General features: G+C 40.0%; 1 protein-coding gene across 1 annotated transcript in view; it reads right to left on the bottom strand.

Annotated features, from left to right (window-relative positions):
• Positions 1 to 1,099: 1,099 nt before the first annotated feature.
• CUNH18orf63 (chromosome unknown C18orf63 homolog) overlaps positions 1,100 to 27,418 on the bottom strand; it is a 38,991-nt gene continuing 12,672 nt past the window's right edge. The window contains exons 7-12 of the mRNA XM_040264244.1: positions 25,388 to 25,497; positions 24,393 to 24,489; positions 24,194 to 24,279; positions 23,092 to 23,275; positions 14,839 to 15,855; positions 1,100 to 1,246 (exon numbers count right to left, since the gene is read on the bottom strand). Coding sequence (XP_040120178.1) covers positions 1,100 to 1,246; positions 14,839 to 15,855; positions 23,092 to 23,275; positions 24,194 to 24,279; positions 24,393 to 24,489; positions 25,388 to 25,497 — 1,641 coding nt within the window. The remainder of the gene's footprint in view (positions 1,247 to 14,838; positions 15,856 to 23,091; positions 23,276 to 24,193; positions 24,280 to 24,392; positions 24,490 to 25,387; positions 25,498 to 27,418) is intronic.

Raw genomic sequence — 27,418 nt, 5'->3', positions numbered from 1 at the left:
CTTGGATTAGGAACGTCCTCACTTGGGGCCTGGCAGGGAGAGCCTGATGGGTGCCAGGCCATGGAGAGGAGTGAGTGCTGTCAAAGGGGGCAGAGGCAGCCACCGTGAGGTCAAGTGGGCCGTGAGCGCCGCACAGCCTGGGGCTCGCTCCCCTGTGTCCTGCCTCACCTCCCTGTACGTCCAGGTGCTCTGCCCACCTGAGAGGTTAGATAGGTTCACACGGTTTTAATCCGTTCACAATTCCTATTACAAGATAGGGTGGAGATGCTGCTGCTGCTGCTAAGTCGCTTCAGTCGTGTCCGACTCTGTGCGACCCCATAGACGGAAGCCCACCAGGCTCCCCCGTCCCTGGGATTCTCCAGGCAAGAACACTGGAGTGGGGTGCCATTGCCTTCTCCAATGCATGAAAGTGAAAAGTGAAAGGGAAGTCGCTGAGTCGTGTCCGACTCTTAGCGACCCCATGGACTGCAGCCTTCCAGGCTCCTCTGCCCATGGGATTTTCCAGGCAAGAGTACTGGAGTGGGGTGCCATTGCCTTCTCCAAGGGTGGAGATAAATAAATGCAAACTGTTCATGGAAGAACTCAGAACTCTTTTGAAGAAGGTTGTTGCATTAGTCAACACTCTCCAGGGAAATAAAACCCATTGGGTATATGTACTTCTCCTGTTAAACACACACACATACACATGCAGATATGGAGATTTATTATGGGGAATTGCATCATGAAATTGTGGAGGCTGAGTAGCCCTGTGATCTGACCCCTGGACTGTAGCCCGCCAGGCTCTTCTGTCCACAGGATTCTCCAAGCTGGAATACTAGAGTGGGTAGCCCTTTCCTTCTTCAGGGGATCTTCCCCAACCGCGGATCACTCCTGGGTCTGCTACACTGCAGGTGGATTCCTTACCTCCTGAGCCACCAGGGAAGCCATGAGCAGCTGGTAGCTGCTGGGCCAGCAGCTTAAGGACGGTGACAGACAGGCATCTGGAGAGAAGCTGAGTTGTTGCCCTGGTTCCCCAGCCTGCAGGATGTGGAGGTTTCCAGTGTTCACTAGAGAGACTAGAGGAAGGCATGACATCTGCTCTCGTTAGGCTGTGGCTAAGTCAGGACTCGTGGAACTCAAACTGGAGCCTGGAGGAGAAATAAAAGTCAAATGTGAGGGTGATGGCTAGCGTGGAACTGGGTGTGCCAGCAGAGGCACGGTATGACCTCAGATGTGGGGTGGAGGCGGCTGACCATTTCCAGTTAAGCTGTGCGGAGAGATACGGTTTTACGTACCCCAAGAAGAAACAACCATCAAAAGAGAGTGAAAACATCCATCAGACATCAAGGTGTTCTATTTGAAAGTTGATGCAGGCTGCCACATGACTCTGTAACCCACTTCACAGCTCCTTCTGTAGCCCACTTCCTCTTTCAAAGCACGAAATTCTGAATGATGGGGAAGAAAACATGTCCCCTGTTTTCTTCCCTTTAAATATCACTAGATTCCTCAGAATTTGTGACTTTAAGGACTTAAAATAATTCACACTGCCTCTGCCACAGTGTCTTCCCCTACTTTTATCAGCTGCTCCTTTGTTAATTTACAAGGCAAAGACCCACAAAAGAGAATCTATGATCCAACACAAGGGACTCCGTCTTCTGCAACAAGAGAGCTGACCAGTGTCTTAAAACTGACTAGAATTCCAATGTCGTGAGAAGTAAGTGGAATAAATAGCTGAACTTCCCAGGCACTATCACAATTACGAAAGGAGGAAGGTAACGGGGTTAGGGGCTGACATTAGATATCAGTAGGTACCCACCTGAGTTTGGAGGTTATTTTTATGTTCTAACCACTCATGGAAAGCAAGGCAGAATCTGTAATTCCCAGTTCAATACATGATTTTCTTCCTCACTGAAAAATAGCAATAAAACACAATGACTGTGTGTGAGACCAGCTTTGTAAAGAGAGATGAATGGAGAGAGAACAAAAAAATGCAACGATTTCCTCCCTCGTGAGAGATGAGAGTTTGAATTTGTCCTTGAGGCTGAACATGTTTTTCTTCTGGGAAGCCACAGCAATGGGGAAAGACCCTCTTCTGAGAAAGGAGATATTTGAAGCCATGTGGCTCTGGCTCCAACCCCTCTGCATAGTAACATGAAGGTTGTAATTATTGTGGCCAGTCCCATTTCTACAGATTGTGATCCTTTAATTTTCTTTCCCAAATATGGATTTATACTGCAACATGTTCTTCAGTCGTGTCCTACTCTTTGTGACCCCATGAACTACAGCACACCAGGCTTCGCTGTCCTTCACTGTTTCCCAGAGCTTGCTCAATCTCATGTCCATTGTGTCAATAATGCCATCCAACCATCTCATCCTATCGTCCCCTTCTCCTCCTGCCTTCAATCTTTCCCAGCATCAGGATCTTTCCCAGTGAGTCAGTTCTTCACATCAGGTGGCCAAAGTACTGGAGCTTCAGCTTCAGCATCAGTCCTTCCAATGAATATCCAGGGTTGATTTCCTTTAAGATTGACTGGTTGGATCTCCTCGCTGTCCAAAGGACTCTCAAGAGTCTTCTCTAGCTCAAGAGTCTTTGAACTTTAACCACAGTTCAAAAGCGTCAATTCTTCCCTGCTCAGATTTCTTTACGGTCCAACTCTCACATCCATGCCAATATTTTATTATTTATTTTTGTGAAGTTGCTACATTGTTCCTCAAAGGCAGTGTTGAGAAAAATCCCCAGACTGCAGGAAATCTATGCAGGTCTGACCTTCACTTCTCTGCACTGGAGGAGAGACCATTGAAAAAGAAAGAGAAAGAAGGAAAAGTCCGGATGGCAAGGCCAGATAAAAAGGGGAAAGTATCAGCTGGACTTGGGGTGGCCCATATATATACCATACACGGGTGCAACAAGACTTGTATGAAACAAGTCTCAGTAAATTTAAAATAAATGACCACAGTAGACTTCCTAGAAAGCAAAAATAGAAAAAACATCTGGAAAAGTCATAAATATTTGACAATTCATCAAGTTTCCAAGGAGAAATTTAGAAAAACTCAACTTAAACTGAATTGAGATGAAAGCACACGTTAAAATTATGAGATATGCTTAAAACATTGCCTAGAGGGACATTTATAAATGTTAAAAATGCTTGTGTTGGAAAAGAGAAAGCCCTAATGTGTTCTGAATCAGTTTACTCTCTGCATCATGCTACCACACCCTCCTAACAGAAGCCCTCGTATCCAGCCTTGTCTTCGTCTAATCCCAAATCCTCCATGCCTTCTGTCCAGCAGCATCTCTCACCTCTCCTCCCTCCTTGCCTCCTTCTAGTCCCACAGACCTGCTTTAGTTCCTTAGACTTACCATGCCTTTCTCTGGTCTTCTCACACACAGGTTTTCCTCTGTCTAGACCACTCTTTCTGGGCTTCCCAGGTGGAGCTAGTAGTAAAGAACCCATCTGCCAATGCAGAAAACGTAGAGATGAGGGTTTGATCCCTGGGTCAGGAAGATCCCCTGGAGGAGGGCATGGCAACTGACTCCCGTATTCTTGCCTGGAGAATCCCATGGACAGAGGAGCCTGGCAGGCTATATGGTCCATGAGGTCACAAAGAGTCAGACATGAGTGAAGCAATTTAGCACTCATGCAGACCACTCTTTTACCTCCAGGGCACGCTATGAATTCTCACCCACAGAAATATCCTTAAAAGTCTCTTCTTTCTGGAAGCTTTGCTGCGGCTCTAGATAGATTCCATAATAGCTCATTGTATGGGGTCCGCCAAAAGTTCGTTCAGTTTATTCTGTATACTGTTGCAGAAAGAACTCTTAGGCCAACCCAACACGTCCTTTCTGGTAGCATTTGACATCTCTTCACGGCCCGATTGCCTCTCTTCCCTGCTGGATTCGGGGAGGATTGACTGGGTCTTTTACATCTGATACATGTCTGGCCCAGAGCACAGTTCCTGGCACATGTGTGTTGCATTTTTAGTCGCTAAGTTGTGTCCGACTCTTGCGACGCCATGGGCTGTAGCCTGCCAGGCTCCCCTGTCCATGGGATTCTCCAGGCAACAATACTGGAGAGGGTTGCCATTTCCTTCTCCAGGGTCCGGGCACATAGTAGGTGCTTTCCAAATATTTGACAAATGAATGAAAGAAAGCCCATTTTTAGTGGAAATATGACCCCTAAGTTTTTGGTTACAGGTTGATGAGGTCAAGGTTCTGGGGTTACAGCTTGCAGCCAACATTGATTATTTCCCAGCACCCACTTGCTGCTGCACCTTAACAAGGGCCCTGAATTCTGCTTGGGGATCCACGTGGTTCCCAGGAAGCATATATTTACCGTTGCTCCAGTAGTTACTTAAATACTCATCTTTGAGAAAGCTCATCAGCCTTTGTGGTTTCAACTGCCTGAAACTGCAGTTTCTCAATTCTGAGTTACTGGGACTCCCTCTGAGGCCCCAGGGCCCTCCCATCTCCTCGTCTTCCCGCACTGAGAGCTGGTGTGTGTGACGTTGTCTGGCAGCGCACCTCTCATGCTTCCTGGGAGGAGGGTTTGGGAGGGCCTGGGGGTTCGCCCAGTACCCTCGAAAGAGCAAAAGCAGAAACTCGGCACACATCCGAGGGAAGCATGCCTGATGCCATGAAGAAGATGAAACTGATAAGAATAAAAGAGGAAAGCCAAGTGGAATTAACCTAAACAGCGTCAGTCTCGTGATATTTTTGTATATATGAAGCAAAAGGAAAAGGCTGTCTAGTAAAAGTAAATGTCGCTCAGTCATGTCTGACTCTTTGCGACCCCATGGACTGTAGCCTACCAGGTTCTTCCGTCCATGGGATTTTCCAGGCAAGAATTCTGGAGTGGGTCTGGCCAAGAGAAAAAAATACTGTGTCTTGCTCCGTCTAATCGCTTAAAAAATTTGTGTTAGAGTATAGCTGATGCACAATGCTGTGTGAGTTTCAGGGGCACAGTAAAGTGAATCAGCTACGAAAGCGAAAGTTGCTCAGGGGCATCCGACTCCTTGCAACTGTCTAGTCCGTGGGATTCTCCAGGCCAGAACACTGGAGTGGGCAGCCTTTCCCTTCTCCAGGGGATCTTCCCAACCCAGGGATCAAACCCAGGTCTCCCGCATTGCAGGTGGATTCTTTACCAGCTGAGCCACAAGGGAAGGCACACGTTATCCCCTCCTTTTCGGATTTCCCGTCCACACAGCCTGTTACAGACTACCAAGGAGAGTTCCCTGTGCTTCTCAGGGGCAGGAAAGGAATGAGGTCAGGCAGAGACACTGAAGACGCTCTGAGGGGGACTCCCCCAGTGGTCCAGTGTCACCGCACCGCCAGTGTGGGGGGCCTGGGCTCAGTCCCTGGTTGGGGAACTAGACCCACAGGCCGCAACTCAGAGTTTGCATGCCACAGCTAGAGATCCTCCATGCTGCAGCTAAAAACTAGGACCTGCGTGCCACTCCAAAGACGGAAGACTCCACATGTGGAAACTAAGACCCAGCGCAGCCAGATAAGTAAGTGAATGAATAGTAAAGAAGAGAAGCCACGTGTGCACCCATGGCTGATCCATGTCAATGCCTGGCAAAAAACACTACAATATTGTAAAGTAATTAGCCTCTAATTAAAACAATTTTTTTTATAAAGAAGAGAAGCTTCTGAAGTACTGAACCTCGCATGTATACTTTATAAACTCTTTTGAATCCATGATATCTTTCACAATGAGATTTTTTTAAAGAGCAAGATGGGACTGGAAAGCAACAATTATTTTTTCCTCATTATAATAATAACGTGAACAGCATTTACTCTGTACCTCAGCTCCCTCACTACTCCGTGGAGGACTTGGCCCCCTCGGCCATGATCTCTTTCTGGTCTTATGTTCTGTCCTTCAGCAAAGAGCAGGCAGGTTTGAAGGGAACTTGAGGGGACATTTGGTCTATTTCCATACTTCCCAGAAGATTTGCCAGTTAATTAAAGCCAGTCCAGGCAAAGTGACTCAGTTTGACTTGGAAATTCCACTCTCTCCTTCTCCAGGAAGAGATTACACAGCCTTGTTATGTAATCAACTTTAAACGTCTGAAAATTCTTCCTTCTGAGTTATCCAGAGGCTCTATGCTTTGCGGTCTCTTTTCAAACAGTGAGATGATGCATTCAAAGTTGGAAAGCTTCTGGAGACTGAGTTTAACGAGAGCTGCCTGTTGGAAACTTCACGGTCCCCAACATCCAGAGGGAGCCGTGGACCCATTCCTCAAGCACCTCAGGGTGGAGACGCCACAGAGGGAGACATAGTGTAGAGAGGGGAGCACAAGGACTGCTGGGCTGATGCTCTTCTTGGCCAAATAAAATCTTTGTCACGTTGGCAGTACAAATACAACTCAGTGATCTCTCAAAGGAGAACCCGCCTGGTGTGTGTTAATGTTCCTATATGCGAGGGAAACTCAAAACCATATGTTTCGATATAAATATTTTCTGATCACGTAGAGCAAGCATTCTGGTTCTCATAGCCCCCAGATTTGAATTGCACTTGAAATCAGGTTAACTAGAGCTAAATTTAATCATTGTGCAACCGGACTGGGTGTATACAACCTGGGGTATTGAATGTCCTACTTCATGCTGTTTTTATTCTCAGTTTCATCTAGTTATTTCCTCAGGGACTGCAGAGCAATAGTAGGCAGCAAAGTAATGAAATGTGGTAAATCTGGTTAAAGAGAAATATGACTAAAAATACTTTCCTTTGTTTCATCTCAGCAGCCCCATATATAGCGTGGCTTTATTTAGTTTATGAAGTACTAAAACTAGTTCTTAGGAGAGAAAAGGCAGGCTGGATTTATTGCTCTGGGAAACATAGCTTGTTTAATGTTATAATATATAAAAGTTCTTTGTTTTATAGATATGCTGTAAAAGTCTAGGTCATAATCATTAACTGCCTTGTGTGTGTGTGTGTGTGTGTGTGTGTGTGTGTGTGTGTGCGAGCGCGCGCACGTGTGCGTGCTCAGTTGCTCAGTCATGTCTGACTGTAGCCCGCCAGGCCCTCTGTCCATGGGATTTTCCAGGCAAGAATGCTGGAGTGGGTTGCCATTTCCTTCTCGGTCATAGTGTGTAGGGACCCATTAGGACGCGATGCTGCTTTGATGAGTGTTAGTGTCTGTAGTGCTAACAATGTTAGCAAGCATGTACACATGTAGTTGGTTTCTTACCCAGTAACTTTGTCAGGATGAACCTCTAGAAACTGCATTGCTGGCTGGAGAAGCATGAAGCAGTGCATCACTGGGCAGGAAGAGACGAGCCTCACAGGTCTGCCTTGTGAATTCCACACCCCAGGCGGTATTGCTGCTGCCCTTTGCCCTCGCCGCTCACCCCCATGCCCCCAAAGGCAGCTCCCTCTGCTTTCAAACTGCTGGTTACGTTTTGGGAGCCCTGGGTGCCCACCATCCTTCAGAGAACTCTCAGAATGCAGTTGTTATGGGGCTCAACTACAGCCCCATTTTACTACCTTATAGCCCCAAAGGTAAGACCTTTCCGGCTTCTACTCTGTGTGAGGGGTTTTATTTTTTTGGTATTATTTTTCTCAAAATAACACACACACATACCCCATGAAATATAACCTACACATTAAAAAGTGCATAAACATATAGATAGAGTTTAATGGACAATTATAAAGTCACTGCTTGTATAATATCACCCAGGACAAGAAATGAAATGGAAATTACCACTGTTCCAAAAGGACTTCCCTACCATCTACCTGCCCAGGTTACAGTCCCTCCCCTCCCTTGGGAGGCACCACTGTACTGGATTTTTAAACAATAATTTTTTTTTCCTTTATAATGTTTATACTTATATATTCATCCCCGAGGGCTTCCCCAGTGGCTCAGGAGATGCAGGAGACTCAGGTTCGATCCCTGAGTCAGGAATATCTCCTGGAGGAGGGCATGGTAACCCACTCCAGTGTTCTTGCCTGGAGAATCCCATGCACAGAGAAGGCTGGCAGGCTACAGTCCATGGGGTTTCAGAGTCAGACACGACTAACATAGCACACAGGCAAGCATTCATCCTTAAACAACACGGTTGAATTTGTCCTCTCTTTGGACTACTCATGAATGGAAGCTCTTTTGTTACTTTGCTTCTTTCAGTTCAGTTCAGTCACTCAGTCGTGTCCGACTCTTTGCGACCCCATGAATCGCAGCATGCCAGGCCTTCTTGTCCATCACCAACTCCTGGAGTTCACTCAGACTCACGTCCATCGAGTCTGTGATGCCATCCAGCCATCTCATCCTTGGTCGTCTCCTTCTCCTTCCTGCCCCCAATCCCTCCCAGCATCAGAGTCTTTTCCAATGAGTCAACTCTTCGCGTGAGGTGGCCAAAGTACTGGAGTTTCAACTTCAGCATCATTCCCGCCAAAGAAATCCCAGGGTTGATCTCCTTCAGAGTGGACTGGTTGGATGTCCTTGCAGTTCAAGGGACTCTCAAGAGTCTTCTCCACCACCACAGTTCAAAAGCATCAATTCTTCAGCGCTCAGCCTTCTTCACAGTCCAACTCTCACATCCATACATGACTTTGCTTCTTTATGTTTGTAAAATTCATAACAGTCATTTACATTGTGTTTGAGCTATTATGAACTGGGATAGTATGAAATCTTATATGTATCAGTCCCTTTCTGGACTCTGTTCCAGTGGTTTGTTAATCTGCAAACCAATACCGTATTGTCTCAATTAGTACAGCTTTGTATAAATCTTGCTATCTGGAGAGCAAGTTCTCCCTTCTTATCTTTTTCCTCTAAGAGTCTTTGTTTATTCTTGACTTTTACATTCCTATATCAATTTTATAAGAAGCTTATCAAGTTCTAAAACAAATATGTTGAAGTTTCGATGGAAATCTCTTTCAATTTTTCCATCATTGAGTTCCAATCTATGAACGTGACATAGTTCTCCACTTACTTGGATAGTATTCTTTAATATAATTCAATAAAGTTCCATTTCTTCCCAGAGGTTTTCATATTTCCAATAGTTTTATATGTCTGGTATTATTTTAAGCTAATTCTTGGTTTGAGGTTTCTTGGATCACCTTGGTGATATAAGAAATCCACTGGGGGCCCCTGGGGGAAGAGAGCATGGAGCTAGTTACGAGGGCTTCCCTTCACTGTGGGCACAGTCTTCAGGGTCCAAGAGAGCGCCTGTGCTGCGGGGCGTGCCAGCACCTCCCTCAGGCTGTCTCTGACATTTGTCATTTGTCATTTGTCTCCCCTCACTCTTCAATGTCATGGAAACCCAGCTCCACGTCAAGTCTGGATTATCACATATCTTAGGAGCAAAAGTGATTTTGAATTCTCTGTTTACCTTTCTGGCTTTTTTCTTAGTGTTTTTTGACTGTAATTCCATATGTCATTTTGGTTCTTGGATGTTTCTACGAACTTTAAGAAAATTCATCCAGCATTTTTAGTTGCTTTCCATGAGAGGGTTAGCTTGAATAACCTAGCGTGCCATTATCAAAAACAGGAAATCCAAAAAGGTAGCTAGTTTTCAAATTCTGATCCAGACCAAAACAAGCATTCACCAAGCTGAGAACCAAAGGGAAATGAGGGCAGTGAGGCTGCATTTTCTTCATAAAAATCCCATATTTCTTTCTTTTTGGTAGTAATGGTAAGGGGCAGAGCTAGAACTGGATTTGGAAAACACAATTTATATAAAATCCTTACTCTTAGAAATAAAACCTTATAATGATTTAAATAGCATGTTTTTAAAATTCCATTATGTTATTCATCTTAGCTAAATGATTATACTTCCCTCTATGTGCAGACCCAGGATTTTATTTTAAAAGCTGCTTAACTCAGAGATTTAAATATTTTATTCCCAAACTATTTTAATGGTGAGATAAGTAGATATATAATAAACCACAAAGCCAATAATTTTGCCAGATTTCTCCTTAAATATGATTGCAGGTTTCTATTTTTATATAGGAATATATATTTCTTTTTTCCTACATTTGTCACCTTCTAAAACATAATTTATTTGTTCTGTTTACTGTTTGTCTTTTTCTGCCAGTGTTCACTGGTGTATCCCAAGCATCTGCAATAGCTCTTGGAACACAGCAAATACTAAATAAATATTTGTTGAATGAAAGAATGTGAGACCTGGGGCTTCCCTAGTGGCTCAGTGGCAAAGAATCCACCTGCCAACGCAGGAGACATGAGTTTGACCCCTAATCTGGGAAGACCCCACATACCACAGAGCAACTAAGCCTGTGGGCTGCAACTGTGGAGCCTGTGCTCGCGAGCCATGGAGCTGCCACACTGCGCGCACACGCCCTGGAGCTGCTGCTCCACACCAAGAGAAGCCGCTGCAACGAGAAGCCTGCACACTGCAACTAGAGAGGAGCTCCCACTCCCTGCAATGAGAGAAAAGCCCACACACCAGCCAAGATCCAGCTCAGCTGAAATAAATAAAACTATATTAAAAAGAGGGATGTGCAACTTTGAGAATAAAGGTTTTAAGGGGTGAGAACCTAAAGTTGTTTACATGGGTCCAGCAGTAATTGCATGCAAAGAAATGGAACCACAGAGGTAAAAGAATTTATTATTTATTCAAGCCTTTCCAGTCCTACTTACAGTCACTCTGACATAGGGAAATACATCTATTTGAAATACAGTTTTTTCATTAAAAATAAGACACTATGACACCATGTAGGATACAACATGAGTATTTTAAGCATCAATAAATAAAGACCATGACATCTTTAAGCACTTATCAATACTGACCGTTCTTAAGTATCACCAAATACTCAATATATTGTCAGTTTCAGCATAGCAGCAGATGACGTGAAATTTGAAAAAGAGCAAAAACTGGGTAGTCAACTGGCTAGTCAGATAAAAGCTAATCATTGACTAACTCATATTTCTTACTTACTTGCTATGTAAGCAACAAATAAAATATAAATAAAATGAGATATAAAAATTATAGTAATATATAATAAAATACAAATAAATAGTGATATAGTAAGCAATATTGTGAAATTTAAAATATAAAAGGTAGAAAAAATTATTAAATGTCTATGAAGGTGATTTTTATCATTAATTTCAGCATATTTGGTTTTTAAATGCAATGGCTGATCTTTTCAGATTCTGTATTTCGGCAAACAAAATCATTTATTTATGTTTTAAAATTGTAATGGTACTAAAGCTAACATACAATTGGAATGTGAAAAATGATTTGGGGGCAGAGTTAGGGGTATCCCACAATGCATATAGATTACCAAAAATTTAAACAAGAAAATAATTAAGTTTTCCCTAATTAGATTTGGAATTATTCTGGTTTTCAAAATTATAATCTTTAAAATAAATCAAAAACGTCACTGATTTCTCCAGTGAATTTGAGCACAATGTGGTCTGAATATGGACTAGTAAATTATCAATCAATTTATCTTTACAGTAAATCATATATATATATACACATATATGTATATGCATTTATATGTGTATATATATATTTGGTATATTTTCATTTAGATATTATGAATATTACAAGATAAAAAATAAACCTACTTTACACCAGAAAATAGACTGATCCTAACATAAGCAGGCTTTTGCCATGTAGGTTAATATTTATCTAAAGAAATACTTTCCTATAAATTCTAAGTTTTAGACACTAATGGAGTGGAGGAGGGGCTATCAAGATTTTTTATATAATGAACAGGAAGATACAATACACTACTTGATCAAGTGGATTTATCTTTTTAAATTATTTTGCTAAGTCTAATAGTAAAATAAGTTTTAACTACCTGGGGCATGATAACAGAACAGTAACAGGAAGGCAGTCTAGAGATACATGGAACAGAAGGAACACTGGTTTCAGGAATGAGTGTGTTGTGGATGACTGATCAAGTGATCAAATATTTATCCTTATTAACAGCACTTTCAAAAACAAATATTTTCACCATAGTACTACAGTCTACTAGTTGTCCATCATATTAGTTTTAGAATGAGAACAGCATATTCAAAATAGGGTTTAAACCAGATGTACTTTCCTATGAAAATGGTAAAATAATTATAAAATAGAGATAACTCTATTAGAAATGTTTACAGCAAAGGTATACAGTAAACTAACAAGGTACAATTTTAAGAGCAATAATTATATTTACAGTTTTGAAATAAAATCTGTGTTCACTTTTGCCTTTAATTGCAATGGTTTAGGGAAGTAGTAAAAGCAGTAAGTCACTATAAAATCTAAGCTCAACTTATATTTGACTCTCTGCTGGCTCTTTTTTATGAAGGATTATTTCAGTGGAACATCAATAAGGATTTTTGGTTTCTTTAAATATCTTACCACAACAATTATATCACATTTTATAAATTAAATACCTAAAATGTTTGAAAGCCAGAATAATACTTGTTAGAACAGAAGCTCCATTTCAGTTTCCCTCTTTTAAAATATTAGACCAAATGTCGTTGTTGACATTTGCTTCGATATACTTATACTTCTGCATCTTGGCCAGGAACCCAGAATGGAATGGGACTGCTGGACACTAGACCACATGGTCAACTGCAGTCTTATCATTTCAAGATTGAACAGATAAAATCTCCCTCCAGTATCCTGATTATATGACTGAAGGCTCTAGTTCTTCTGTGAAACTGATTTTACTTTTATTGAGGGTTTCCTGTTAGTTTGCCTATTAAACTAAAATGAAATTTAGTGACTCAACAAAGATATGGTAGACCTTCAAAATGTAATGTATATAAACACATTCTTTTTTTTTCTTTAAAAATATTCTATGCTTTATCTGTAACAGAAAACATATTTAGGGTAAAACCAAATGATGTGATGACTTTGCTTTAAATTAGTATAGTAAAAAAGTGTATCAGTGAGAAATAGATGAAACAGAGTGGCAAAATATTAATAATTCTTGAAGCAGGATGATAGGTACTCAGAGGTTTTTTACATTATTATCTGTATGTTCTGTGGTTGAAAATTTTAACAGTAAAAATAATGAATCCAAGCAAGTTTCAATAAGTTACTGTATAACTGGACATTTTGCAAAGATCTGTACTAGACTAATTACATAATGCTTGTTGTTATAGTGAAAGGTTGGGAACAACTTAAACGTCAATCATTAGGAACAGTCAAATATAGTATATCCACATGCAATGGAATCCTGTCCAACGACGAAAAAGCCTGTTGAGTGAAAAAAGAGCTTCCACAGCAGCATATGGAGCCCGATTCCATGTTCACAGGAGTGTGTGCATGTCCTTCCATTGTTCAGAGTGGTTATCTCTGCAAAGAGGAATTGCAGGTGGTTTTTTATTTTTTACCTTTTCTTGAACCTGTTTTGTATTATTCAAAAATTTTACAGGCATATATATTAATTTTATATTTGGGGATATTGTTTTCTATAATAATATCCTATGATTTTTCTCATCATGTTATTCTTCCTAGCTGATGGAATGATTATTTAATTGTTAAAAATTGTGTTAGGTAGGTCTTATATAATTCAAAGAGGGCTTCCCAGGTGACTCTAGTGATAAAGAACCTGCCTGCCAATGCAGGAAACTCGAGAGATGTGGGTTTGATCTCTGGGTTGGGAAGATCCCCTTGAGAAAGAAATGGCAACCTACTCCAGTATTCCTGTCTGGGAAATCCCATGGACAGAGCATGGAGGGCTATAGACCATGGAGTCGCAAGAGTTGGATAGGACTTAAGAGACGAAACAACAACAAAATTCAAAGTGGCAAAGTGCTATACTTCTAAAACAATATGAAACCCAGAGTAGATTTCATTATCTTACACAATGGAAATAAAACTTTTTCCTCAACCACCTACTGGTTGTTTAAAGAAAGATATCAAAAACTACATGAAACATAAAATTATAAAATACATGAAAATAGACTTAATTATCTTTCGGTTAATTCAAGTCAGGCTAAAATTCTATTAATTATGGAGAGAAATAGCATTTGGGAGAGAAAATAAGAAAATGCTTTCTAGTTTGTTCACAATAAATTTGAATTGAAAATATTCCAGCAGTTCTATGCAGAAAAGTATTTGCGTATATTTTAGTCATATGTTTGTTCTTAGATTAACCAGATGGCAGGACAAAATAAAATGCTTTTCCAGATGCATAGTTTTGTGATTTCAGAGCTGTGGACTCAGCATGTTCAGCTAAATCTCACGTTTAACTTTAGCCAGCACTGTAAAATTCTTTAGAGTAAACTTGAACTTAATGATTAACTTTGGAAACATCATTTGAAGTTAGTTATCTTGGGTGGGAGTCCAAAAGGTAGGTGCTCTAACGGCTGTGAAATCTTACATCTTTAGGCAGTCTGCTGCTGCAGCGCCCTCCTCCTAGTCTGCTGAGAGCCCAGAACTCAGTGGGTGAGAGCCAGCGATGGGAACCCTCTACCTCACCCCTCTGTAGGGCCCTCTTACAATGCACCACAGCTGCTGCGCACAGCCCCTGTACTGTCCCCACCATTTACTATTTCCTAGATTTTAAGGCTTCAAGGAATTAAAGGTAGCTCCTTTGGTACATGAGACTGGGGACCCCTAATCTTGATGATTCCAATTTGGGTAATGTCATAAAAAAACGACTCAGAAGATATCACTGAAGTTACCTGGTGGATATTTCCTTCTTTCACATCCATGTCCTAAGCTTTAGGAATGAGAGACTTCTTGGGTTTTGATTTGTCCAAGTGATGTATCTGTAACCAGATTGAAGAATCACATTTTATTATAAATTAATTGTATTACTTATAGGTGTGTTAGATACTCTGATTCTCAGTGTGTTTCTAGGAGATCTTTGGCAAATCATTTAAATCTTTATTTAGGGGGTTTAAAAGTGTATCACATGATGAGTGGCCCCAGATTAAAATTGTGTTTTGGTTTTTTACCTGTTTCTTAGCACGGGATTGTCCACAAAGGACAGTATTGGAGTGAGGCCTCTTTGACGTTTTTGGAGAATTCTGACATAACTTCTTTTTGGACTTGGGGGCTCTTCTTCTTACTGTTAATTGGTGGTCAGTCACATCAGCTTCTTTAGTTTGGTCAATTGATTGCGGCTGTAGCGGTTGGGAATCTTCCGGATCTGTGTCTGACTCAAAAATATGTGGTTGCCTTTTCACTTTTAGTGACTCATGGCTTTTCCCTAAAATTTGTGTTATATATTTGCTTGTCAAATTCTCTTTTCCATTCACTTGGGAGCCAGCAGCACTTTTTATTACACCTAAATTGCTAGTTGGCGTCTGAAATACTGAACTATTAGACAGCTGTTTACTTTCACTTAAACTCGTGAGCAATGATTTTCCACTAGAAAGGGGATTTTTTGTCATATTTCCATAGGATTCAGTGTTTTTTTCTTGCAGAGATCTACAAGTCTTGAGATTCAGATTTTTAGCCTTCATCTGAATGCTATGATTAGGTCTCTTTTCAGTAGTTGGATCTAAATTCAGTTTATCATCCTGGATCTCACTAGATTTCAGTGAAAACAACTTAGATTCTGTATTAACACGTTCTTTTCTTCTCGGGTTCTCAGGTGCTAAGACAGTTTTGGTCATCTGTAACGGTCGACTTTTGAAAACTGGTATGAATCTAGGGGCAATATTACGTTGGGAGCTAAAGTTTGTGTCTTGAACTTGAGCATTTCCTCTGGTGGGCTTGGGTACTTCCAGTGCTTGTGCGGCCTGGTCAGACGGCGGTTTCTTGCTGCTCAGAACAGACTCTGGTTGGAGGCGCAGAGCGGAGTACCCCGAGGGCTTCGGCGGGCTGACCGAGCGCGCCCCCTTGTGGCCTGCAGCTACTGAGCACGGCGGGAAGCTTGGGGCCCCCGCGGGTCTTGTGGAAGGGGCTTGAGCTGGAGAGGACCTGAACCTCTGTTTAGCGGTTAGATTGGGCGGCTTGACTTTGTTTTCCTGGAAGGATAAACATTAGAAAATATAAAACTGCCCTTAAAGGAAAATAAATAATTTATAAAATATCATCAAGGTAAGAATAGAAAGTAACACTACAATGTATAGAACAGCTAAAGAAAAACAAAAAACAAATGGGCCTTATTGAGGACATGTGTGCGTTTCTTATGATTTGTATCCTACTTTCGATACTATCCATTCAAGATAATGTTTTAAGATGAAGTTGTGTTCCAAACTGTAAAAACTATATACTTAGCTACTACCGTTGCGTTTCAAATGTGCTCATGCGTCTTTCTCCCTCAGAATGTCTCTCTTCTCTCTGTTTTTTTTCCCTTTCAGCTTCCCAAAGATCATTTATCAGTCAGCATTTGTCACCCCCCCAAAAAAAGAGGACAGTGTAGCGCTCTGGTCTGTTAGTTTGCATGTTCACTCTCCCTAAGTAAATACTAGACTCTTTGAAGGTAGGAAAACCATGCGTTACTTATTCTTACATTCTTCACATTCTTAAATCCTCCACACAGTTACTAACAAAACACTTTATTCAAAGAAATTAAAGTAATGGAAGAGGCATTTACACTGGGCCTTTCAGAATATGATATTGACTATAGGGCAGTGACTGTCTTAATCATTTTGTCTTCTCATTGCCTATTAGAGTTCCTGGGACCTGGAAGCGTTTTGGAAATATTGGTCAAACTGACTTGTCAGATATATCAAGGAGAAACAAGTGTTCATAGTCTTCTTAAACAAATTGTGGTAAAAAAAATATAAAACATCAAATATACCATTTTAACCATTTTTAAGCACACGATTCAGTGGCATTAAGTATACCCCCCACTGTACTGCTGTGTAATCATGACTACTATTTATAAAAATGCCAAACAGGAACTTCGGAGGCTTTAAGCAGTAACTCTGTTTCCTTCTCTTAGCACTCTTTCTCTAGAGCCTAGAAACCTAAAATGAACATTTTCTCCTTTGCAGCTAGGGTTCAGGATGTGATTTAAGATCAATCAATCAGATGCACTCATACAATATTTGGAAGAAAGAAGCGAGGTAAAGTCATACTTCTGTAGTTTCTGCTGAAAGGTCTACTTATGGATGATTGTGGAATTTTGGTGGCAGAGTTGGCAGAAGTCCAAGTGTTCACTCACCAGCTCTGTAGCTGTCTGGAAACAGAGCTTAGCACAGTCACTTTCTGGGTGTGGATAATATTAGGGAAACATACCACATGCACTTCACCACACACCACCGACCTCACCCTACGAGGCTTTCCTCTGTACACAGACGCTACCACGGGGAGAACGATTTCTAAATTTGCACAAAATTCTATCTCAGAAAGATGCTCTGTCAGAAGTGACTAAATCATCTTGAAGTGCCTAGACTGAATATTTTCTGTTTGACAAAAATATGGTTCAAGATTTAAGTTGAAATCAATTACAGAAAATCCAAGAACATTTTTAGACTCTTGGTTTTTATAAACTGTAATAACTGTTAAACAGCATATATACTACTTGAGATACAAAAAGAAAAACTCAATCTAGGCATATATACTACTTGAGATACAAAAAGAAAAACTCAATCTAGGCAGATTTATATAAGAATAGGTTACTTGTATTCTGATATAAAACTCAAACGTTTTATAATCTGTATCTGAAACGTTTACATTCACATCCAGTTTTGTCTTCAGGAATATACCTAAATATACCTGAATATTTTCCAGGAATATACCTCTGATGGAAATAATTTATAGGGGCTTTTTTTTTGCCCCCTAGCCTGTCAATATATTATTTATGCATTCGTTCAATTTCTAAAATATAGTAAACAGCCCAAAGGGGGAAACCTCTAGGTTTATATTCAAAAAAAATTTTTAAGGCTACAAAAAGGGTTTATGTAAACAGCAGATGAAATCATAAATAACTCACAGAACTTAAAATACGTAAATTATCAACAAACCAAAGCTTTGTGAAATAATAACCTAAGAGAAAACATATGCTTTACCACATGATGACCACTATTCTGCCAGGTGTCACTGTGACTTAGGTGACTTTTAACTTCTAGAACTGTATACAACTTACATAACTTTGTACATTAATGTAAAATTACAGAGGGAAACCAAAAGCTTTAACCTATATTTAAATAGATATCTAACAGAGGCCTAGAATTAAGGAAATATTTAATAAAGCTTGAAGACTAACCAAAATGATGGATCAAATGTGCTTTATCTATTAAAATTTGGTTCTGTGCCTTGCACCACCCGAGAGTTTCTTCAATTAAAGTCGAACCAGGATTCAGTTAAGCTCAGATTTAATTAGAGGTTTGTAGGAAATATGGGTCTTGGAAGAAAGTGTTAAGTTTAAAAGACATGACAACAAGGAAACCATCATTCAAATGCAAAATATGGAACATTTTCCAGGGTAAGTGATCCATTTTTCCCAGCAAATAATTGGCATAAATAAAAGGGAAAAGAACCACTTGTAAAGGAATGAAACTTTAACACTTTCTAACACCATTCACAAAAATAAACTCAAAAGGGATTAAAGATCTAAACGTAAGATCAGAAACTATAAAACTCCTAGAGGAGAACATAGGCAAAACACTCTCCAGCATAAATCACAGCAGGATCCTCTATGACCCACCTCCCAGAATACTGGAGAAAAAGCAAAAATAAACAAATGGGACCTAATTAAAATTAAAAGCTTCTGCACAACAAAGGAAACTATAAGCAAGCTGAAAAGACAGCCTTCGGAATGGGAGAAAATAATAGCAATGAAGCAACTGACAAACAACTAATCTCAAAAATATACAAGAAACTCCTGCAGCTCAATTCCAGAAAAATAAACGACCCAATCAAAAAATGGGCCAAAGAACTAAATAGACATTTCTCCGAAGAAGACATACAGATAGCTAACAAACACATGAAAAGATGCTCAACATCACTCATTATCAGAGAAATGTAAATCAAAACCACAATGAGGTACCATTTCACACCAGTCAGAATGGCTACGATCCAAAAGTCTACAAGCCATAAATGCTGGAGAGGGTGTGGAGAAAAGGGAACCCTCTTACGCTGTTGGTGGGAATGCAAACTAGTACAGCCACTATGGAGAACAGTGTGGAGATTCCTTAAAAAACTGGAAATAGAACTGCCTTATGACCCAGCAATTCCACTGCTGGGCATACACACCGAGGAAACCAGAATTAGAAGAGACATGTGTACCCCAATGTTCATCGCAGCACTGTTTATAATAGCCAGGACATGGAAGCAACCTAGATGCCCATCAGCAGATGAATGGATAAGAAAGCTGTGGTACATATACACAATGGAGTATTACTCAGCTATTAAAAAGAATACATTTGAATCACTTCTAATGAGGTGGATGAAACTGGAGCTGATTATACAGAGTGAAGTAAGCCAGAAAGAAAAATACCAATACAGTATACTAACGCATATATTTGGAATTTAGAAAGATGGTAACGATAACCCTGTATGTGAGACAGCAAAAGAGACACAGATGTATAGAACAGTCTTTTGGACTCTGTGGGAGAGGGAGAGGGTGGGATGATTTGGGAGAATGGCATTGAAACATCTATAATATCATATAAGAAACAAATCGCCAGTCCAGGTTTGATACAGGATGCTTGGGGCTGGTGCACTGGGATGACCCAGAGGGATGGTACGGGGAGGGAGGTGGGAGGGGGGTTCAGGATGGGGAACACGTGTATACCCATGGCGGATTCATGTTGATGTATGGCAAAACCAATACAATATTTAAAGTAATTAGCCTCCAATTAAAATAAATAAATTTAAATTAAAAAAAGAAAATCAGTGGGAAGAAATTAAAAAAAAAATAAAAGGGAAAGGAGTTTGGGATGTTATATAACAAAGGTGAAGGTGAAGGTGAAGTCGCTCAGTCGTGTCCGACTCTTTGTGACCCCGTGGACTGTAACCTACTAGGCTTCTCCGTCCATAGGATTCTCCAGGCAAGAATACTGGAGTGGATTGCCATTTCCTTCTCCAGGGGATCTTCCCGACCCAGGGATCGAACCCTGGTCTCCTGCATTGGAGGCAGAAGCTTTAACCTCTGAGCCACCAGGGAAGCCCAATATAGTAAAAGAGATCTAAAAGATGTAATGACCAAATTAAGTGGACCTTGCCTGGATTCTGATTTAAACAAAACCTTTAAAATAAATCTTTGAGATAAATAGGGAATTAGAGTATGACTAGGCTCAGATGGTAATAAATCTGCCTGCAATGCAGGAGATCTGGCTTCAATCCCTTGGTGGGGAAGATCCCCTGGAGAAAGGAATGGCTACCCACTCCAGAATTCTTGCCTGGAGAATCCCATGACAGAGGAGTCCATGGGGTTGCAAAGAGTCGGACATGACTGAGCAACTATGTACACACACACACGAGAATTACTGTTAAATAATTTTTTTAAAAAGCTCTTATCAGAAAAAGACATACATTAATGCTAAAGTCTCTATAAATTAAATAATAGTATATCCTGGATTTGTTTTAAAATATTACAGTTTACCCCACACTCCAAAAATATGTCAAGGAGTAACCAGATGGTAGGCATACAAGAGTTCATTATACTACAGTAATTACTTTTATGTATCTTGGAGAATTCTCATAATTATTTTTTAAAAGCTAATTGGGCTAGGCACTCCTGCTAATTTATGAAACCCTTTTTAAAGTCAGTTGAGTTTTTTCAAGCAGTTTGATCCATTTATTTTTCATTTTTTAAATTTATTCTTTTTTAGTACTGCATGACTCTTAGAGCTAACAAGGTGGTAGCAATAACAGAAACTAACATTGACTGAAGGCTTAAATACAAGCAACTGTTCCAAGGAGGATTATCTAATCTAAAAATAAAACCCACAAAACCCTGTGTAGTCTGGTTCTGGGAAGGAAATGGTGATGTGCTACATAGAGCGCCTTCCAGAAAGGGGGATCCCCGCTGCCGGGTGCTATCAGCAAACCTCCTTTGGCAGTCAGCCCCTGCAGAGACGGCCTTGGCTATGGACGCCCATCTCACCCTAGAATTTGCCTGTCTCGAGGTGGCCCAAATCTAACAATAGATTGGAAGGGGGTATACAGGCCTGCTATTTTGGCCAATGCAGAACCACTGTGATTGGCAATTTTAGTACCTGCCTTGGTTTTGACTTCTCCCTTCACCCAATCTTCCTCCCTTGCCTTCCATAGGTGTTGATTCCAAGGGTAGTCACACACACTGGACTCTGTCTCAGAGCAGGCTTACCGGAGAGCCCAATTTGTGATGAGCACTAGCATTATCACTACTGTGGTGCCCCATTTTACAGCTGGGGGAATAGAGGCACAGAGAGATCAAATAACTTGTCCAAGATTATACAGGGGCTTCCCTTGTGGCCCAGCTGGTAAAGAATCCGCCTGCAATGCGGGAGACCTGGATTCGACCCCTGGGCTGGGAAGATCCTTTGGAGAAGGGAAAGGCTACCCACTTAAGTATTTTGGCCTAGGGAATTCCATGGACTGTATAGGTCATGGGGTCGCAAAGAGTTGGATATGACCGAGCAACTTTCACTCTCATTTTCAAGATTATATAAGTAATGAGGGGTTCAAACCCAGGCAGCCTGTCTCCAGAGCCTGACCTCTTAACCACAAATCTAAACTTTCCAATTTTAGAACTAAGAATCTGATTCTTCAGGTTTCAGTTTTAATTTTTCAATGTATTTAACTGTGTGGCTTTGGTTGAATTACTTGAATGCTGTGAGCTTCAGTTTCCCTTTCTGCAAAATTGAGAAAACAATTTTTTACCCCAAGAGTCTATTTTACCCCAAGAGTAATTAAATGAGAAGGCATACAGAAGGCACTCAATAAAACTGAGTAGGAGAAATTCTCATTGTCAATGTTCCAATTGTCAGAGGCAATATAAAGATCAGAAATTCCATTTAAGTGTTATTTTACATTTAAGAAGCAAATTTTCACAAATACGTTGTCTGCATTCACCATTTCCAAAACAGACATGGACTGGAAATATTAGGCAGTCAATAAATATATAAACATATTTGATAAAAAGTGCATGATGTAATGACATGTCTTCTAAATTCCTCAGATTTAGAATGGCCAACAACTAAACTCTTAAAAATGTTATGTCTGGCCAAAATTTTAAGATTCATAAAGTCCAAAAAGTTGTCAATTGATATTCACCCACCCACATTCCCTTCCAGCGAAACGGCCTTGCCTACAGTACCTGATATCTTGCCTGTCATGTTTTTATAGCATTTATATGAGGTGTTGACCCTTAACCCAAGGACACCAGACTGCCATGCTGGCTAGTGACAGATGATGTGATCTGGCTTGAAAACATAAAGCAAAAAATGTCATGAGGCATACTGTTGGAGCCATAGCAAGTCAACATACATGAAAGCCTAAGTCATTTGAGCAGTGGAGGCTACAATAAAACAAGGTGCTAGTAAGTCAAGAAAGGAGGCTCAGCAATATTCCAGTAATCCATATTATATTTCAAACTGCTCAAATTATTCAAACCTTTGTCTTTCCTTCTGATGAAAACATATTATATCTGTCACTTAAAAGAAAGATTCTTGTTGAAAAATTTAAATTAAATTTCCATTTGTTCTTCCAAAGCTTCCCTTTTGATTTTGTTGCCTTTTGACAAAGAAATTGTATCCTATTGAGTGTGAAGACAGGCCATCTTATTTTCTTCATCAGTACTGCTTAAACTGCTTATTATTTTTTTTTCATAAATAAGATTTCACTTAGCATATCATCTTACAATAAAAATGTTCTCAAGTTAATTCAATTTCTATAAATTATTCAAAGGCTTTCTCAATCAGTTGGACTCGAAATGACAGAACTTCAAAGAAAACTTGGATTTGTACGAGGCAGACGTTTCCAAATTATCCTGTAATATCATTTATCATTTATTTTTTGATTCTTTGAAGAAACATGTAATGAACATATATTAAGTACCAGGAACTTAGGATATGTCCTCTGCCTTCTAGGAAGTCACGCTGTATTAATTAGAAGAAATAGACCAGTAACTACCATAATACCAAGGTAGATACAATAATAATAGGAATGACAGTACAACAAAAACAAATAGCAGCAGGGAAACACCGAACTGAGGGAAAAGACCTAGCACAGTGGGTTAGGCTGTCCATCACTGACGGCAAAGATCCGAGTAATATACGTGCAGAGCATGTCTTAGAGAACTTGGTAGGACATGAAAAACTACTCACCTGCAAATGCAGTGTGGTTAGTTCTTGTGTGTAGTAGCACGGTTTAGTTGTCATCTTTATGGGAAATCCACATATATGGGGCAGTTTAGATTTTAAATCTGAAAGAAAACTTTTCAACACACCTTCCATATCTACCCTTGGAAAGAACTGTATGGGTTGACTTCTGATGCAACTGAGAGGGTACCTGAACATTGTTAAAGAACAATGGTACATTTTTTTGCAGATAGGAGATGGCATTTTTTTTAACTGATGTAAAAAGGTCTGAAAATTGTAACTGCTAAAAAGGTACAAATAACTAAATCCTAACTACTTTAAATTTTAACTTTCACAATAAAAACAACTCACAGTAGTACCCTTATTACTATATGGCTCTCGCCACAGACTGGCAAACTAAGCTATCCAAAAAATGATTTATAAAAAAGACATTATGATCTTCATAGATTATAAACATAAATATTCACAGTAAGCAATAAACAGGTTGCATCTCCAAGAACAGTAAAAATTCAGCACAGAGAAACACCACATATGAATTGCATTCAAGGTCTGAACGTGGTTCTTTGAGCAAAGCAGTTAACTTTTTCTGATATAAAACATTCTGAAGACTTAGAATAATGTCTTGGCATCTAATGAAGGGGAATAATTGATAGCTATTAACTTCAACTTTATATTAAGATTTGGGTTAGGAAATATAGAATACAGAAAGAGAACACCAGGCTTCTCTCTCTTCCTTTTAGAGACCAGCTGGTCAGAATGCAAAGAAACAAAAATGATGAAACCAGTGTTAATTGAGATGGGAGAGTTTCACCTGAGCACTTGTGCTCTGTGTGTAGACTTTTAAAAATAACACCAAGAAAAATATTTTCTCAAATCAATGAGGTGCATTAAGTGCAATTTAAATCCCTAAACTTTGCCTGTGAAATTATTCTCCAAAAAAGAAATTTTCATTAAGCGACATTCTTTCAATTCTACCCTTTCAATAGTGTCCAATATGCCACCGGAGGGAGCCCTTGGCTAAGGAGAATCATATACAGTTCTTTTGTTCCTTTCTACTAGGAGTCACGCCTGGATCCTAGGGTGGGCAGAGAGCATCTGTAAAGGATATGTGAAGAGCCTTTCTCCTATCATTTTGAAGTAGATACAGCAGTATATTTTAATAGCTCCAAGGTCTTCTGGAAGCTTATAGCCATACTAAAAATTAAGAACAAAGTTGAAATTCTCTTGAGTGAAAGCTAAACTTAAGGTTAAATTACAAGCAGCAAAATTAAATAGCTACTAATGTAATATATATTTCTATTCCTTACCAGGCCATCCCAGTGCATCTGGAAATCTTCATATGAGTGAAAAGGACAGTCGGGGGGTATGGTGTGAAGAATACTTATCATTCGTCCCATTTTCATACTACGAAAAATACAGTTGGTAAAATATTATGAGCCAGTGCTTAGACATGGAGCTTCCCAAGTGGCGCTAGTGTAAAGAAACCACCTGCCAAACAAGGGATATAAGAGAACTGGTTTCGACCCCTGGGTTGGTTTAAGTCAACTATGTGATTTGGAAAGCATTCAAAAATTTTAGCAACTATCAACACATAAGTAATAAGCTACTCATTTGCTTCCAATTCTAAATTAACATTGTATTAAATTCTTAACAAAGAAATGTTAGGAAAAACAAAGTTGAACTGATGCAAACAATATGTCAGTTACAAACACAAAACAATGACTAATAAATACAGTGTTGCCACACAGAGGTATGCCTGGTAATTTTAGACTTTAGGGAAAAGTTTGTTAAGAGTTGAATGAATCAGAAGCAAATCTATGTTCCCTATCTACCTCTTCTCTGCTTCAATGACCAAGTTATAATGCAGATGCCACTACTTAAAGTTCTAATCTGGTTAAAATTTCATGCTAATAGTCATATTTATGTTAATAACAAGTCATTTTTTCCCTTGAAGATAGTATAAACTTATAACTTAGCTCATATCAAATGATAATGAATCATTAATTATATGTACATGTTTATAAGGTTCTATTGATGTTATATATAGTTGTATATCTAGAAATTTTACTGTTTTAAATAAAATGAGGTTTAATAAATATACAAATGTGTAATAAAATTATTTTAGTAATTTGATGGCTTCTGCAAGTATGACAATATTGTTTCAATATCTTTTTAGAGTTATAATTCAGTTTCCAAATTTCACAAAAATGGTTTATACTTTGCACATGTCAATGTTGAAGCAAAATAAGAGGAAACTACTATATCCCAAACCCACCCTAGATATGACAAACTGAAATCTCACCTTGGCAAAACATAGCACCAGTTGCTTAAAATGGACTGTTCCTCAATAACAGCATTCTGGTTAGTTTCAAAACTCTTTATAATACTCTGAGAAATATCAAATTCTCTTAGCTTTTGATAGAAATAAGAATTTAATGCATAAGTCCTCCAAAGAGTTTGGCAAACAAAAGGAAACATTTGAAAACACAGATTAAAAACAAAGATTTATCACACATACACCATCAGTTAAGAAACAGTTTCAAAGCCTGTTACATTGAATCATGTATGACCACTTTATACAAGGTAATCAGTGTTTCAGCTCACCCCTGTTTCTCCTCTACACAGTTTATCAAATATTTCATACTTTCCCTCTTATCGTCCAAAGCCAAACTCCTATTTCGTACTTATTTGAACTGGCTTTCAGTTTCTTTAATTTTGTTAAGTGGGAGCTGAATCTCTGTCCAAAGGAAGATATTTACATTCTGTCAGAATAGCTTCTTAATTAAATTTTAAATGAATTTTTTAAGTGGAGGACGAGGATGTGTTAGGGAGTTATGCCTTCCTCTGGTCTTCTGGAGGCAAGCAGGCAGAGCCAGCACCTGCATTCTCCTTCTGAATCCCTTCTCCAGGATCTGAAGTGCTGTTTTCTGTGTCCTCAGGTGCCCTGTCTGGCAACTACTCGCCACTTACAGTCTCCTCACTCTGGGTAATGTGGGCCATTTTCTTATAGCGAGGCAGAGGTTGGAGAGACGTCAAGTGAGGTGCAAAATAAAATATTAAAGGGTGGAGGACACTGTGTTTAGAGAGAACGTTTCACATCTCTCCCTCTTATTCATTCATCTTCAGGGAAACAACATTCCAACTGTACTGCCTGCTGCTTCTCAATGAACTCCAGCTGACCCAGCCAATTTTCCAATTCCTGGACAAGCCATCAGCATTGTAACAAGGCCCTGGCTTAGAGTACTGCCCCCACACCGATTTATCTGCATTCTGCCAATGCAAACCTTACAGGCCTACATCTAGGCCCTTTTCCTCCACATTCAGTGACTAACTGTGCTCTGAATTTCCACTGCGTTTCTGAGATTAATGGAGATACTAGAAATATATGTGGTGAGGCAGAGTGTGGAGGTTTTAGTGGGTGAAAGATCACAGTGGGTTTGGAGCTTTAGGGAGGTTCCTTGTCAGTACAAGATATTCACATTAGGCCACTGTCTCTGTGACAGAGAAGAACCAACCTGAAATATATGTGATAGCCCATTCTCAAGCCCTGTCTCCCAGGCCTGACCTTGAAAGGTATAACACTTTTCATTCATATAGAGTTAGAAAGTTCTGGAAACTTTGTCTTGTTGGAGTGACATGGACAGCTGCAAGAACAAAGGGTTCGGGCACCAAGGGGTTTGTAACAACTAGCCACACCTGCTCCCTCTTTAGTATAAAAGCAACCTGAGCTGAAACTTGGTAAGATGGTTCTTTGGAACGCTAGTCCACCACGCTCACCATCTGCTGACAAGTCTTTGCCCAAACACCCCGTGCTTCAATCTACTGGCCTGCCATGCAGGGAGCAGTAAGGGCATGGACTCAGCAGCAACTCCAACTACTTATATTCAGGTCAGCTTTCCTACTGGCTTACATAACTCTTGAGGGCCAGAACAGAGATCCTATTCATTTTTGACTTGTCTATTGTCTTAACATAACAAGTAATCAAAAAATTATAGAGAAATGAATGGAGCAGCGTTTGAGCTGGTCTCTGAAGAACAAGCAGAGTGTATAGCACATCAAGGGGCACTCTAAGCAAAGAAGAGCCTTCTGTCCTGTGCCTGGGCTTTCTTAGTGTGGCCACTGTTGATCATTTGGGCTGGAAAACTCTTGGTGGGGATGGGAGTGGAGGTGCTCCAATCTGCTCTAGAACATTCAGCGGCATCCTGGCCTCTATCCACTTAATGCCAGTAGCAACACACCCTCCCACCTAGTGATAGCCAAGTTTTCTGCAGATGTTACAGATGTCTCACAGGGAACAAATCACTCATTTCACCCTCCACCCCTCTCTGTTGAG

Source organism: Oryx dammah, unplaced genomic scaffold (assembly GCF_014754425.2).
Source record: "Oryx dammah isolate SB20612 unplaced genomic scaffold, SCBI_Odam_1.1 HiC_scaffold_22, whole genome shotgun sequence".
Classification (NCBI taxonomy): domain Eukaryota; kingdom Metazoa; phylum Chordata; class Mammalia; order Artiodactyla; family Bovidae; genus Oryx; species Oryx dammah.
This window is presented reverse-complemented; position numbering and strand designations above follow the sequence as displayed.